The following is a 17032-nucleotide window of genomic DNA, read 5'->3' as shown; positions in this document are numbered from 1 at the left end:
ACTGGATGGGGGCAGGTATTATATAGCAATTCCAAAGTTTACACTACAGTAAGTTTGCACCATATCACTTCTGTTTAATTTGTCATCACTGTCTCAAAATTATCTTTGTTTTAGGTGAGCATATGCAATTCCTTCCTTCATCAATTTCTTAGGGAGGGCTTTGAAGTCCAGGTACACTGTTTGATGATTGGAAGGCTTTGTGAGTACTGTATATTACAAAATCAGGTCATGTTCTGCTCTATCAGCTGCCACATTTGGAGTCTTGTACAATATTCAAACTGGCTTCAAGGGCTATCTGCACAGAATGTATCATAACATTCTAGTCCCTGAATTCATTTGCAAATCTTGGCATGGAAAGTGAGAGGAGTTTGGACTGGAAATAATGTTGTAATACAAGGAAAAACATTATTTTGTCACTTTATGTAGCAAAAGCAACCCATACATATATCACAGTTTCTATTTGCACTTCAAAGAGTATGACTTTTGGAAAACAAGACAAAAAAATAAAAACAAGAAACATTTGCCAATTATGGAATTGCTGGGTATGTTCAAAAGTCTCAGAGTAGGTACTGATGTTATTTTGCAGAAGCTTTTTAATGACAGAATATACTGAATCAAAACAACACACCGTCATAAACTACATATATACTTACGCATTAAAGCGAGCTCTAACAACAACTCGGCAGAAATTCCTAAATCGGTGTTCCCGACCGACTATGAAAAGAGGCTTGTCAAAATAGGGGTGATTCTCCCGCAACTCCTCTTCCTGAACTTTTCTTTCAAGAACAATATGATTACAGAGATAGCAGTCAATATATACATTTTTTTCATTTTCTTTTGGATAGCAGCAATATCACAACTGCGGTACAATTGAGACAGTGTTAAATGTGGGCTTTAGAAAGCCTCTGTTCAGCTAAGATGATTATTCAATGGTTATTATTAATTAGCCCTACCTTGCAAGTCAGATGATCAGGTCCAGAGAATAAAATAAAAAATAATAAAATAAAATAATTATTTTATTACACGCAAGACCCAGAGGGTGGACCTGCAAGAATTTAGGGCGTAAGTTCTCTTTCTATGAGAAAGTTTCACAGAATTGTTGAGAGGCTGAAGTTGTTCCACACTGAAAGGGCCACCTTGAAGGAACTATATCGTGCAAACAGTTCTGAACTTGTAAGTACAAACTCTTCCTAGGTCAGCATCTGCTCATATTTTAAATAAAAAATTACAGTTTATATCTGTGGCCTCCTTTTGGGACTGATACTGCATATATCCATTTGTGATTCTCTCTGAGGTACAAAACATTAAAAGTGATCCCCAGGATTTTTCTTTCATCATCAAGAACAGATCAATATTTGATTGATCAGTCAAAATATAAATATGATTATTAAATCAATCTACTTAGAGAAGTATTATTGATCATATCTTCAATGGTAGTCCCATGCTTTTCAGCTTTAGAATAGAAATTATTGTTTGCTATTAGTCGACACTGCAATTGTTGTTATTTTTTAACTGTTTACTTTTCACTGCTTTTAAAAATATTGAAAGTTTTATTATGCTGCTATCAGAAAATATTTTTAGATTGTTGTTTTGTAGATTTTAAGTTACTTTGGACACATTATGTGAAAATCTAGCTCTCTGGAGAACCTTATAATGCTAGAAAAGGTGAAAGGAAAGAAGAAGACCAGCTATATGGAGTCAATAGAAGAGAATATATGTGGCTCAGGATTGAACTGTGGAGTGCTTGGTGCTCTCTGAGCTTGGTTATTTGCTTGCAAATGTTTCATTACCCAACTAGGTAACATCATATCCTAGTGGGGGGGAGTGTGGGGGAACGCTTCCACTGATGATGTTACCTAGTTGGGTAATGAAACGTCTGCAAGCAAACAACCAAACTCAGAGAGCACCAAGGACTCCATATATGGGCTCAATTGCAGTGGTGATGGGTGCACCATTGAAAGACCTGAAGGATCAGGTTGGTTCTGGAGACAATCTATCAGTGTGGTCACTAAGAGTTGATACCAACTTGATGGCACATAATCAATCAAAAAACATTTATCTTTTAATATATTGTGAAGTACATTGGAAAACTTCTGGAAAAGCAGCTATAAATATAGAAAAAAATTCAAGCAAACCCTTGTTTTATTTAATTATTTATTTGCTTGCTTAGTTACTTACTGAGGGTTTTATGCCATACAGTTCCAATAGACTCTGAATGGCTTTCAAACCATCAAAACATTGGGTTAAAAATATAAATCAGACAGGAATCTTCTAACTAATAACTAATGAATGTGCCACTTTTGAAGGCAGAGTAATTCTTCATGTTCCAAATGCTTTCCTAAAGAACCATATCTTTATGGCATTTTGGAAACCCAATAAAATGCAGAAAGGCCCAAATATCTGAGGGTAAGTTGTTCCATAGAAAGGGGGCCATCAACGAAAACGTGACCCTGGGACCTTGGAGTTGACATTCTCTCATAGATGGAAGCCTCAGGAACTTTCTTTTCCCTAAGTCACCAGATGGGCTGATTAAATCAGGAGAAAGCAATCTCACAGATATCAATGCACTGACCAAATGTAGGCCTTTAAAGGTGGCAACAGCACCTTGAGTTGCATCTGGAAACTAACTGGGCAGCTTCATGCTGAACCAACTGTCGCTCCTAAATTGTCTTCAAGTGCTGCCTCATGTACACATTGCAGCAGTCCAGCCACAAGGTGACAAAGGAATTAATGACTGTACACAAAGCTTTCCAATCCAGAAATGACTGTAATTGATGCACAAGATATAATTGCACAATGGATGTCATGTTCCAGCAGGAGCCTTGAATCCAGAAGAACCACAGAGATGTGAGCCAACTCCATAGAGGAGAGTGCAACTTCAGAATTAAAGATAGAATATTTCAGCATTCAATAGGACTTGGAACCAACAGCCTCTCCATCCACCCTGTTTTTTTCCCATTCAGACTCTTACAGCTTTCAGCCACCAGTTCAGAATCAAATCACGTCACTTTTTTGCTTGAGGTGGAGATGTACAATGGAGTATTATTCATGTATTTGTGATACCTCCACCCTGTGCTGACAGATGACCTTTCCCAGTGGCTTCATGTAGACCTTAAACATTAGGGAGGAAAAGGCTGACCCCTACAGCTCTCTACATCAGAGCTCTTGTGGAGTTGACCTATTCCCTGATCATTGACTGCAACCAATCCCTCAGGAAGGAGGAAACACAGTAAGACAGTGTTCCTCGCTCCCAACTTTCACAGATGATCCAGTGGGTTACCATACTCAATAGAACTGAAGGATGTTGAGAGATCCAGCAGGACCGGAAAAGTTGCACTCCCCCATCGCGGTCCCGCTACAGATCATCTGCTAGAATGAGCAATGCAGCTTCCATCTTATACCCAGACCTGAATCCTGACCAACAAGCATCCAGATAATCTCCAAGGTTTTCCACTGCCTAACTATTCCACAACCTTCCCAAAAAGAAGGTTGGAGCCTGGATGATAATTCCCTAAAACAGTTATACAGTATACTGTATACCACTGACTGTTATGAAGGCAAGAATTGTCTTAGAAGATGGATGCCCAGCAAAGAATGCCTCTTTTAAAATGATGCTGGTGTTTGACATCTGTGCATATTATATACAAAGAAAATATGCTTGCTTTTACTCATAAGCAATTTATGCAGATTCGATCAATCTGTTAACTGAATAACCAGTTAAAATTCACCTGAGTAATGTTTGTCTAACTGAGGTTCAGTTCAGTCCTTTTTTTGTATAATTTTATTAAAGATTTTTACAAGAGAAACAAAAACTAATACGAACTAATATAAAGTGAGAGAAAGAAAGGAAGAAGAAAGAAACCAAAGAGAAAGCTAAAAGTGCAAAAGAGGGAAACAAAGTAAAAGAAACATAGAAAAGAAAGAAAAAAGATACAAAGAAGTAGCTTTTGCTATTCTTCACAGCAGTTATAAGTACAGTCATAAATTTACCTCTTATTGTATGGTTACAACATAGCTCTCTTCTTTCTATAATCTATTCTACCTAATCATCAAAACCATAAATCACAAGTTGACTTTTTCAGTTTCACGCAGAGTCTACAAGGGGTTTCCAGCCAGCAGTTCAGTCCTATATACTGTCGTAAAAATTACATTTAGAATACCTTTTCATTTCTGCTTGTTCTTTCTTTTCTTGGATCATTTTTATTTCACTGTCTTCCCTTTGTGCATTTCTGTACCTTACTGTATTAGAATGCTGAAAGAAAAAAAAATGCTTTTTCAAAAAAAATATGTTTTCTATTTTTTACTGTAAAAATTAGCAGCATGCAATTGCACTGAACTTTTAAAAGTGAGAGAAAAAGAAATATTTTAATCTAGATTGGGAGAAAATAATAACTAGCAATAATTATGACCAGCTACTGTTAACTGTTTTCTCCTCCATTCCACATATTAATTACTACCAAGGATATAAAAGGAACAGTACAATAACTATATGGCACTGACTTGACAGAAACAAGCCATACCCATTCTGAATATTACAGAGGCTGAAGGCTTAGTTGGGCTAGTAAAAATGTACAGCAGGGCCTTGCAGAGAAATCATTGAAAAGGTAAGAAGCAGGACAGAGATTTTGATAACGTTTCCAATTGCACAGCATCAGGCTGTTTTATCCATGTCCCAAATATATTGTTTAATAGCTTATTTAATCTAAATACACCATAAATGCCATAAATGATGGTAAGAAGCCATATACCCTTAATTTTGTTTCCTTAGCGTTGATTCACTTGGAAGGATGTTGATCACCTAAGGTTAAGGGGACAATATAACCACTTTAGCCAGGGCAAGTCTACTTTGTGAGAATTGGGGTTCTAGGGAAATAAGGCTGGTTTCAGTATGGAACAGCATTTGGGACACAACAGAGAGTCCCAAAGATCACACTCAGAAACTTGCATTGTGTTTTCTCAAAATGTAGAAATCTTTCTAGGCACAGGACTTTGCACCATACAGAAGTTGCATAACTGTTTTGTCCTGAAATACCCAAAGGGTTGAAGGTATGAATTTGCCTCCAGTTAGATAGAGGAAACTTAGAATTGAAGATAATGACCTAGGCTATTTTCTGTAACCTGAAGGATCTGAGCTTTCCATGAGCCTGTGTCTTGAAATATTATGCCCAGACATTTGTACTATATCATTTGTTCTATAGCATGGTCCCTAGTCTCCCATTTACAATTAATACTTTTTTTGATAGGACCGTAACTTCAGTTTTGATATAATTTATGATATATCTTTCTTCCTTACAATAAGTTGTGAGGAACTATAACGCTCATCTCAATCCCATCACTAAGAAGGAAAGAGTAAGCAATATCATCTCCATAAAGCAAGATAGGGATTTGTCTATTGGCCAAACATGATGTCTGTATGTATATTATGTGTAATTTTGCTAATGAGGAACAGCTGTCATCTGTACTCCAGGAAAGATGTGATAGATGATTGTGAATTCTGACCCAGCTAGAGATGTCTTTTATCCCAAATCATAATTCCCAGGAACAATTTACTTTGCTCATTTCTGAACTGAGATTCAGTAACTAATTGTTAGCATTATCTCCATGAAAGTGGGGGAGGGGGGGGGAAGAGAAAGAGAGAGAGATAGAGAAGACTGTTAAATATCTTAGGAAAGTTGAACACCCAGAAATAGTTACCTGAGAGTAAGTCTCACTAAAACCTTACAATATTTTATTTGTTGTCTTTTTTCCCTATAATGTTCAGTTTTACAACCAAACAGACCCATATTTAACCATATATTTTGTGTAATTTGAATTTACTCTGAATGCTGTTTTTGTACCTGAAAGGATCATTTCACAAAAGAATGCACTCAGATGGAACACCAGTATTACAGGGCTTCTTAAAATCTTTGTTATAATATCCAAGATATGTTAAATTCCATTCTGTTTTTAGTTTTATTTAGATATTACTTAGACTATTCCCTTAAACTTACATCTTGAGTTAATGTTTCAAGAGATTTTCCTCTGCTGATTCGCTGACTGTTGGAGCCGTGCCTTAGTGACCTGAAATAATCACATTCATTTAGTGAAAAACTGAGATCACTGAGTGTGCATCAGTGGAACAACAGAGAGGGCTTTCAAATTACGGGTTAGGTTCTGCATGACACCAAGCTCTCAGCTGCATCTTGTTTTCTACAACTGGTGATTTCCACATGTTTTGGATAACACTTCCCACACTGGCTGGGAATCACGACAACTGAAGTTCAACATATCTTGAAGGTGCTAAATTAGGGAAGTATGAAATAGAACTTGCAGATGCAGGACTCCTAGTGGTACTAATCAAAAGAGCTGATGGGGCGGTTCATTCTTTTCTCTTTAATGGATTTTCTCAAGAGAGAGAATTGATTTAAAAAGTGATGTGAAAAGTAGAAAGGTTAACTAAAAAAGTACACCACTGAAATAATCTATAAATCTGCAAGGGCAGTTGAACAACAAATGTCATGACTAGATCACCCTGTTTCCAGAATTTTTTCCTGACTCTTTACAACCATGGCTTGGATATCATGAAAACAATTACATTTAAAATATAGGAGTCTTTTATTATGTTGAATGTCATTGCTATAAAAATACAGAGATTATTTATTATGAACATATTCTAATTTATTAATGTTTGCTACATAACATGAGAATTTTATATTCCACTTTTAACATATTCTTAAAAGTTTTTCTTGAGCTCTGTTTACCTGCGTTCTTGGCGTATATGATGCTGGACACTAAGAATAGATCTTTCTTTTGCAGGCTGTCCCTCAAAGGATCCACTAAGCATACGCTGACGAGTACAGGCTCTAGATAAACAGATAGCATGATAAGTAATAATTAGGGATATATAGAGCACTTCAGGAATAACTCAGAAAAAGCTTTTCAGAGCTTGAATGCAGCACTGGTATGCAACTTTTTGAAGGACCCACATAACTTCCTGGGATCATGGAAATGACACAACTGCTTTAAAGAGTTGCAGACTTACATCCATACGCTGTCATGCTCCAAAGCATTGTTTTGAAATTGAACCTGAAACTTGCACAGCCCTTGTACAGTAGTTAAAAAAATCTTGTAAGTAACTAGATAATTCAAGATAAAATTGATTAAATATATAAATGTGTGTGTGTGTGTGTGTGTGTGTGTGTGTATTCCAGGGCTATGAAGGTTCAGGAGGAAACTGGACAGAGAGGTTTCAAGTTAGAGGAAGCTGGGGTAGACTGATTAGCCATTAAACCATCTTCTGCTCAAGCCTACAAATTCTCACTGCTCCATAACTATTATAGAGAGAGAAACAGTATCCTAGTTTGAATAATGGCTGCAGAGCTGGGGAAGAATGTGGTTTCTCTGGAATCTAATGCCATTTCTATTTATATCATGTGCTAAATCAATTTCAGTTAAAAGTATTATTTTTCCAAATATATTTAATTTCTTAAGATTTATTTCTACTAGTTCTTACTAACATATTTGCAAATATTTTATATATAAGTAAGGTTATGTAAAGTATAAATACAAGTAAGGTTAAAATTAAAAAGACCTTATTTAGAATCATACTGTAATGCTTTGACAATAAGCTAATGAGCCTAAGTAACATCCCTAGATATCTGAAACAATGAAGCCATTGGACTATAAGATAGTACATTATGTCTTACTGTTAATATGTAGGCAAGAAATATTATTCCATTTCAAAGAATATATTTAAGAATAGCTGTATGGCTGTAAAAATATTTTAAAAACTGTTAAAATTCCAACAAGACAAAAGTTTATTTGCCCAAACATTGTGCTTCTATAATTAAATGTATTTAGCAGCATACAGCAACTGAAAAAAGAACTCATACACAGGGAGTGCTGCCAATACCGCAAAATCGTTAAAAGAGCCTTTCTTTCTTTCTTTTTCTTTCTTTCTTTCTTTCTTTCTTTCTTTCTTTCTTTCTTTCTTTCTTTCTTTTTCTTTCTTTCTTTTAAAAAAGAGATGTTGTGATCTGTTTAATTTTCAAAAAAGTCACAAATTATTCCAACACTATAATGAAATTGGTTTTTTTATGTAGATTAGAATTTTGAAATTTCAAGAACTCTAGGCCAAGTTCCAATCTTCCTCAATTTTTTTCTGGCCATGCACACCTTTTCCAGGGTAGAAAGGAAAGAAGAACTGTGATCTAGAGAACTTCTGCCTACCTGGTCTGCAATTCTATACTGCATCTTTGAATATAGCAGGGTGGGCAACCATGGCCCATAAATGGCTTGTAGCCTCCAAGAAGTCTATTTGTGTCCCCTGGTACCCTGAGATCACACAGGTTAATTTTTTTGAGTTTACCTTTCCCCCAATAAAGATGGGAATGGGAGAGGGGGGTCTCCAAAACTCTTAAAAAGTTAGCCCGAAGTACTTCATTTGGGGCCATTTTGCAGGTGTTTAAGGGGAAAGATAGAAGTATTGTGCCTCCCAAAGGCCTCCTGCTTCTATTCTATGGAAATATTCAATCTTGTTCTCCCTGGTGAAATCATTGGGTCAACAGATAGTATCATGCAGCCCTCAAGAGGACAGGAGACAGCATTGTTGTACCAGAACCCTCAAACATTGTCCATCTAAGGGATGGAAGGGTTTGAATAATAACGAATTCAATTTTTCAAGATTGGATGGAAAGGGGTAGGTCAAGAATTATTAACTAAATAGGCTGTCAATAAGTCCTACCACTAAAATGACAACCTTCTGCATTCATCTTACTTTTTGCTTTAGGCTTAGCCATTGTGTGGAATTTGGACCCCAAGTTGTGATCCGTGATGCAGGGTTTGCATTGCTTCATTTTGTGTGTGAGAGAATATATAGATTCAGGTATGAGTAGATACTACGGCAAAGACATTGTTTCACAGTAACCTTCTACACAGATTAGAAAAAATATTGTTTTCCAAATAATTTTAATTGTTTTATGCAGAAAGGGGGAGGGAAGAGAGAATTGGACTGGGTAAAATGATTCAAATGTATTCATTATTTGGAAGATGAAGTCTACTCATAATGAAAGGAGCCTCAAATCACTCGTTAATACCTAAGAATTTTATTGATTGCAGTCTCCTTCTCCAGAAGATTTCTTGCCCTAATGCTGAAAACAGATTTGCGAAGCTGTAAAAGAAAAGGAAAGCAATTTTATTGACTGTCTTAGTAGTTACAGTATGTTGTTTACAACCTTAACCTGTTGAAATCAAACTCAAGCAGACCAACTCTGTTATGGTGAACTGAGTTTTTTGTTTTGTTTTGAATTTGCACCTCCTCTGAAAGATTTCTTCATGACTTGGGACCAATAATTTTAGGGTAATATTTTTACCAAAATATACCAGCATACTATGATTACCGTTAGGCAGGAAATAAATCCCATATATAAATAAGTACAATTATTCATGGCTAGCTATAGATTATCCAGATTGTTTTAAGATGCGTATGACAAATCGGTAAGATTTCTCCCTTAAAGATCAGGAGGATAATTCTGAAAGTAGAAAATGAAATTTGGCATCAGAATCTTCCTCTTGCCTCCAGTCTCTGTAGTCAATGATTATGAAATCTCAACACTGCAAAGTCCCAGCAGTAGGGGTTTGGCAGGGTTGTAGAAATTTTATATCTGAAGAATTCAGAGCCTTCTTATCTCCCACCATGCCCCTCAGTAAGAAGGAGGACTCTGACATCTACTATGCTGGTCTGCTGCTTGCATGATGCTGGAGTTCTCCGATGGAGCTTTTCCTGTGGAATTAAATTTGCAGACTCCTTTGAAATAAAAATTCCATCAAGTTTATATGCATACTGGTTATAAAATACATAGTTTTTATTCTATTTTATTGTATTTTACATTGTTTTTATTGTATTTTAATATTTATTGCTGTTTTATTGTGAACCACCCAGAGTCACTTTTAGAGAGATGGGTGGTATCTAAATTTAAAATATAAATAAATACATACATACATACTCTGAAAACTTAGATTTAGTATGTTAACATGTACACTGAAACATACTACTTGTTTTCACAAGAAATTACATCAGAACGTTTTATTAAAATATAGATCAGCACTTTTAAGGCTCTTTTTACTTTTAATGCCAAATCCTCCTATGCTTATTTTGCAATGCACTAAATTCAGTTCTAAGGACATGGAACATAACTGCTTTAAAAAAAATGATTAAGAGAGAAAATCTGCCAGACCTATCAGGAGCATAAAATTGCTTCAAGGAAGACAGATGGTTTCAAAAGAAAGAAAAGATAAAAACACATTTGATATACGGATGGGAAGCTACCATATTTGACAACAATTCAGATGTCATAGATAACAAAACAGTTACATTTCTACATGAAAACATGATTGTAAAAAGCAATGTTGTTCTTGATAATGATGATGATAATAATGCTACAAAGATAGTTTGTAAGCAAAATGCAAGACTTCAGAGAATGTGATAGGCCACACAAACACTGCTTGATTAGCAAGCATGATCTAGCTTGATAACGCTAGATATGCATTTTATCATCTATTTCTAGTATAAATTAAAACATGATTATCAAACCAAATGAAATGGTGCTTGGTCACCAGCAAACACAATCCAAATATTAGGTAGGCAGATATTGTTCTCTGGACCGTATGGATTTGAATTTCAATGGAATATACTGGGGAGGGGCGGGCGGTGGTTTTGCATTGCAAGCCTTCTGCACATTGATTTCTGTACTGTCAGCCACTCCTGCTGAAGACTTTTCTCATTAGCTCAGGCATTCACAATGGTGCCCAGAACTATGTCACTCCAATCTTGGAACATGAGGAATAGGCTGTGCAAAGCTTTGGGTTGAAAGGCAAAAAGATTCTTCAGAGTGCAAGGGGAAGCACAGATAGCATCTATCCGTAACTTCTTAAACCAAATGCATTTTTTTCCAGGATAGTGAAGCAGCTGCAGAAGGCAAATGTGTCACCCAGGAAAAGGTGCAGTTCCTTCAAGAAGTTGCAGACAGATGTTATGTTCATGCCCTATATGCTATGAAACCTTTTTGATTTCACATCTGAAATTCTGCATAGTCGTAATGATTAGCATTACATGGATTCACCCATATTAGTGAGTGAAAGAGACAACATAGTATAGTAGTTAAGATATTGCACTAGGACCAGAGAAACCCAGGTTCAAGTCCAGCCTTGACTTTGGTCCAGTTGCTCTCAGCCCAACCTTCCACATAGGTTTGTGGGGAAAATTGGAGGGGCAAGTCTTATGCAGGTGGCTTTCAGCTCTTAGAGGAAAGGTGGAATCTGACAAATAAATAAATAACATTGTATATCATTGGGAGGGACTTTATTCATGCCATCTAATGAAATAATGCTTTATGACGAAAAAAATAATGAAACTGCTGTCAAAAAAACTATGCCTCTGAATTCTGAAAACCTTTGCAATATCTCACCTAATTGTATACATATATACTAGTTTTAGTTGCAAACCAATGAAACTATGTGCTTGACACAGAACTAAATTTGATCAACAGCAAGTGTGTTTACACTAGTGTAACTCATTTGTTAATAAACTCATTTCTTTTTCTTGCCTGTTAAACTTGCTTTCACATTATCGTTATCATTTTCATTTCCCAAGTATTTTTATAGGTTTGTTAAAACTATTTCTGCTGTCATCTGTCATAGTGGACCCAGATGGGTGCCTAGATTACCTTGGTTGTCTCAAAAAAAGCTAAGGAGGGTTCAGACCACTATTTGGATGGGAGACCACCAGGAATCCTGAGACTGTTAAGACACTTACAGTTCACACTACAATCTTACCTACACTTTAAAGATATATTCTCTCCCTACAGGAGAAAGTTAACCATATAGAGTGCTAATTTTTATTTTCTATTCATTATAATCCCATGTTCCCTGGATTATTATTAAACCTAACTTCTTCATTAAGGAAATTGTTATGCTATTTCAATGGGGATTCTAAATAATCTCATTGTACATCAGTTTTGCAGAGTTGGATGGTAAAACTTTAGAATAAGTCAGAGGTTTCAGTTAGATCTCTTTTAATAAAGCTCTTTAACCTAACAGGTAATGACAAGTATTTTTTTAAAAAGCTTAAAGTAGATATAATTCTAACAATAAAGCTGATGTGAGTCAATACCCATTTTAACCTTTTTACAAAGTGAGGTGCCAGAATAAAGAGAGGTTCCCTAAAGGACTTCTGCAGCCACAGCTAAAAGCTTGATTCTGTTAAACGTTGAGGCCTAATTCTCATAATTTTAAATATTATTCAGTGTTCTGAGTTCTCTGATTCACACTGCATGAACTACAGATAGCATGCACAAAGGAATCTGACAGCTGTCAGCAGAGTATTTCTTTTGTTTTTGTTTTCACTGTTGTATGTTTAATTAACATTTTCCATAGCTTGTGTTTTCTTTCTCTTCTACTGTGCACACAGACAAATGTTCATTTTTTAAAATTATTATTTCAAATGAGTATTAGAGAGAAGATGCTTTGGAGGAAATTGGTATAGTTAAATGTGAGGTTGCTATGGCAATTGTTACTGTAGAAAGCTATAATCATCTAACAAAATGAAACCTAATGTTCCAGCCACATGGATAAAATTCCTGCTAAATACAGGAGACTAAGTCAATCCGTGAAGCCCAGTGTGATCTGGCAGCAGTCTTTCAAGGCATCAGAAAAGATTCCTCCTAGATAATTGACATTTATTTTTATATTTTTCTGACTTTTTTTAAAAACAGATTCTAGAAAGTATGATTTCTGGGTACAAAGCATGACCATTCATTGCTGATGGTGAACTGAAGCACTGTTGCAGGGCTTGGGTAAACAGGATACAATTATTCCTCTTCACTGCAATGTCATACTAGAGGTATTAACATTCAGAAAGACCATGGAATGTTTAGAAAAACATCTACACAACCCCCCACTTTCTGAAGAACTCTCCTATTATTCATAGCATCAATCACACACATTTCCAAGAAGCTCTGCTCTTCACCAGCCCCATGCAGGTTTTCCCATTCCAGGCTAGAAAAAGGTGATGGGTTCAGTGCAACCAGCAGCTACAGTGACATCCCACATACATTTAAGACTTCAGATCACAATATGACTGGATATCTTTATACACTGCTGTATCTAGTGACTTGCCTTCTGGTCAATGTATTTGTCTTCAATTGCCAGCCTTTTAGAGTGGTCACATGAGGAGGAAGAAGCTGATGGAAGCCTTCTCAATAAACAAGTTGTATCTTGCTGCTGTCGATCAATAAACTGCTTCATAAAGCTTTCCCTTTTGATCACAAGAGAGAGAGAAAGAAAAAGAGAAAGAGAGAGAGAGAGTTTACGGTGAAGGAGAACTGCTTTTTATTAATACTTCCTTTGTTGGTACAATTAAAGTATTCTTAAGGATCATTGACCATAACTTGCCATAATTGTGTATGCAGAAGAAATTGTCTACTATATAAAATAGGAGGCAGCTTTTGGACCTAAGATGAAAAGTCTTCATGGTTTATTAAGAATGAACACTAACAGTTCCTAAGGAGGAAAGATACAGGGGATCAAAATAAATGAATAAATGTCCCAAAGAGAAAGGAAAAAAGTATTCTACTATATTTGATGTTGCCCCATGCACTAATGGTTTCGGACTCATCTATTGCCATGTGGATGCTGAAGTACATGACCTCCACAAATAAAGGTAGAAATAAGACTTTCCCCACTGTTTACCTAAAAGAAATGGTTCTCCTCTCTAATCAAGTTTTCCTTTAAATGTTTCTTTAAATGGTATCTCCACTCTTGAGTTTCAAATGTGATAAATTCCCAAGTTAAAAGCAAAATATAATACAAAAGAAAAAAAATCAACAATATTTCAAATGGCATGTTTTTGTGAAAAAAACCCTCAAATTTAACTTGAGAATTTTGTCAGACTATGGTAAATTTTTACTGTATTATATTTTATGTCTTACAGCATAAATAAAAACAAATAAAAAGCTAATGATTAGGAATAATAAAAATGGTAAGTAATTAGAATATATTTTTCTAATATTAATAATTCAAGCAGTCCTAGCAAGGAATGGAGGAGAGTAAAGCATCAATGTCTTTATTCATTCCAAGATCTGAATTTCTTCTAAAGCTAAGTGAGAATGCACCTGTGAAGGATTTGCAGGGCTTTCTAATCTGGCAGATTTTTAAAAAGATTTAACTCCCTCTCTCTGGAATCAGAGTGTAGAAAATTAGCTACACCAGCTGCACCTTGGACTAACTGAAGAGCTTAATCTAGGTTTTGCTCTGGGAAACAGAATTGTAAATACAAAGCTTTACATTTGCTAACATGCTAACATAATACCACCAGCTGTAGTTTTCTACCTATGTAACTTTTCATAGGTAGAACTGAGTTGCTGGGCAAATGGAGATGTCCTACTTCATAACCCTGAGCTTGATTCCACATGACATCATGTTCAGAATTCCATTCCTATTAATATGCTTAAGCCAAGCAGAGTATCTTGGAAGAACAATGCCTGATTATTTCAGTTTTATCCTAATTGGTAGCCCTTAGACAAAAACTGGGGAAATCAGGCAAAGGAGTTCTGTTTTGGCTTAAATTTAGGGGAATTCTGATCCAAGTCAAGTATCACAAGCCAAGAAAAAAAGGCCTGAGTCAGTCTATAGCAACAATGAGGAGCAGAGGTGATCATAGGACGGTCAATACTCCCCCCCCCCATTGAGCCAATACAATGCTGGTTCTGCCCCTTTTGTATGTGTTTCCTGTTGTCATGCAACTATAAAAGAGGTGGAGCTGGTGTCATGACAGTATGATGCTACTTTTGTCATTTTGACGAAAGTGCTGGGTCCTCTGGGGTGGAAGTAACTTCTAAAATATTTTAAATAACTGATATTTTGGGACTATGTGAACAGTTGTGAATATGTGTGTGTGTATATTTACACATATATGCATCGATCACATTACCCTGGTAACATTTAACATTATTAAATTAATTACTATCATTATTATTTTTGCTAAAGACAAAAACTAGAGAATTACTGAATTAAAAAGAAACATAAGCAAGACATAAAATCATAAATAAATGAAAACCATGTCTCTCTGTGCATGTGTCTGTGTCTATGTATTGATATGTAATCTTAAGGAAAAACACAATCATTTTAAACATCCATATTCAGTATTCCTGTAGGAAACAGCATTTGTATTATGAAGTCTTACTTACTTACTTATTTATGAAGAGTCACCCATTGAGGGGAGATGGGCGGCATACAAATTTAATAAATAAATAAAATAAAGTCTATTGGGAAAACTATAATTAATATAACAAATAAATGGCAACTAGATTTGAATAAATTTATCCATTGTAGTGTTCTTCCAAAGCATTTTGTTGTGTTATCTGGAAGAGCAATTTCCACACTTTGACATACCAGTGAAAGATGTATTTTATTTTTTCAATATTTTGTAATAATAAATGAGGCAGCAAGCAATAGGAACTGAATTTGTATGTTCTATCAATTGGTCTTGTGAAAAACAGTCAGTAAACCAGTGTAGGATTCATTGTCAAAGACTAATTAGATATTATTACCAGACATGTACTACTATTTTTTACAATCCCATCAATATAATCCAGAAAGTTTATTATTTATTAAGTTTAATTTTAATAGAGTAGAGTGCAACCTATGGATTATCATGGTCAATTCTTGATAACTTGTTGAAACAGATTTAAAAAGAATTCTGTGCCACAAACAGTTCCAAGGACAGTTACCAATATCAAATCATTCTCCCATATTTTTTTTTAGACTTTCAAGATAACCTGATGGAAGAGATTCTCTTGTTTTCAAATAAAGAAGATGCATTTGACGATGTTGCTAGTTGTCCTGATTGTGAAGCAATAGATAGTTGTGAAGCAATGACTGAACTTAATATATTTGAATCCCAGTTGGAACTTGTGACCAATGTTTTGCAAAATATATTCAGTAATAATAGTGTTTCTGTGAACAATTCTCTAATTTTATAAAAGCCTCTATTTCACCAATCCTTATACTGTATTGCATAAATGCTGAAAAACCAAAAATGTTTTCTACCTCTCAAAATTTCTAAAATAAATCTAAAATATCACTGACATAATAGATATTACTTCCTCATAATTAAGGAGGACTGAAATTATCTTGACCAATAGTGTGGGTGTGATGTGCATCAGTTTAACTCAATACTATTAAACTCTATTTACACTCCTATTGATGGGAATTAATTTCACTGAAATGTATCAAAATAAAGTTTGTTTTGTGTAATCTCTATTCCACTTATTTGTTCTGCATGGTTTTTCCAATCCTACTTTTTACCAATATGTATAAATGGAGAAAGAATAAGGAACGGGAAGTAATCATATGGGGACATTCTATGAGTCATGATGCTAATAATCCTGATGCTAGCTTTCCTCCTGTGCTATTCTACTTTTTTCTATTTTTTCCACTTTTTCCATTTTTTTCTACTTCATTTTATAAGTTATCTTGATAAAGGATGTGGATGCAATCAAGGGAAATGGTCATAGGACTCCCCTATTTCATGCTACTTTACTTTTTACATTTTTAACAATTAAGAATTTTTTTTCAAGCACCACTTAACTTTCCTTATTTAATGCAGTTGCTACTGGCACTGAAAATGTGGGTTCAGATGAATGTTTTTATATTTTTGGAAGGGTCAGATCATGAGCATGGAATCCTCTGTTTTATATTTATAACTTGAAATTACTTGCTTCTGGAAAAAAAAATAAAACCCTATAGGAGCAATATTTTGTTAGGTTAGCTGAAATTTTCAAACACTTGCAAAGTTTTCAAGTGTCTTTTTCAGGGAAGGTAGTTAAAAGGTACAAAAGGTGAGAGAAGAATGTAGATTATTTCAGATCCACATGGCTTCTTTGACGGAGCAGGAACAGCCTGCCAATATGCAAACTGATCCATATCAAGTAGAGTGATATTTAATTACCTTAAGGCTCCTCCCAAGCTTATTGAGAAGAAACAAGGACATGATTTC

At 35.3% G+C, this 17032-nt stretch overlaps 1 protein-coding gene across 1 annotated transcript in view; it reads right to left on the bottom strand.

Moving 5' to 3' along the window:
- NALCN (sodium leak channel, non-selective) overlaps positions 1-17032 on the bottom strand; it is a 205993-nt gene that overhangs the window by 34420 nt on the left and 154541 nt on the right. The window contains exons 17-22 of the mRNA XM_088136486.1: positions 13153-13291; positions 9075-9148; positions 6741-6842; positions 5991-6060; positions 4161-4252; positions 654-776 (exon numbers count right to left, since the gene is read on the bottom strand). Of these exons, the coding sequence (XP_087992612.1) occupies positions 654-776; positions 4161-4252; positions 5991-6060; positions 6741-6842; positions 9075-9148; positions 13153-13291 (600 nt within the window). The remainder of the gene's footprint in view (positions 1-653; positions 777-4160; positions 4253-5990; positions 6061-6740; positions 6843-9074; positions 9149-13152; positions 13292-17032) is intronic.

This window comes from Python bivittatus, unplaced genomic scaffold (genome assembly GCF_059951505.1).
Source record: "Python bivittatus isolate LINGU-HERP-01145 unplaced genomic scaffold, Pbiv_v1 ctg000060_np1212, whole genome shotgun sequence".
Classification (NCBI taxonomy): Eukaryota; Metazoa; Chordata; class Lepidosauria; order Squamata; family Pythonidae; genus Python; species Python bivittatus.
This window is presented reverse-complemented; position numbering and strand designations above follow the sequence as displayed.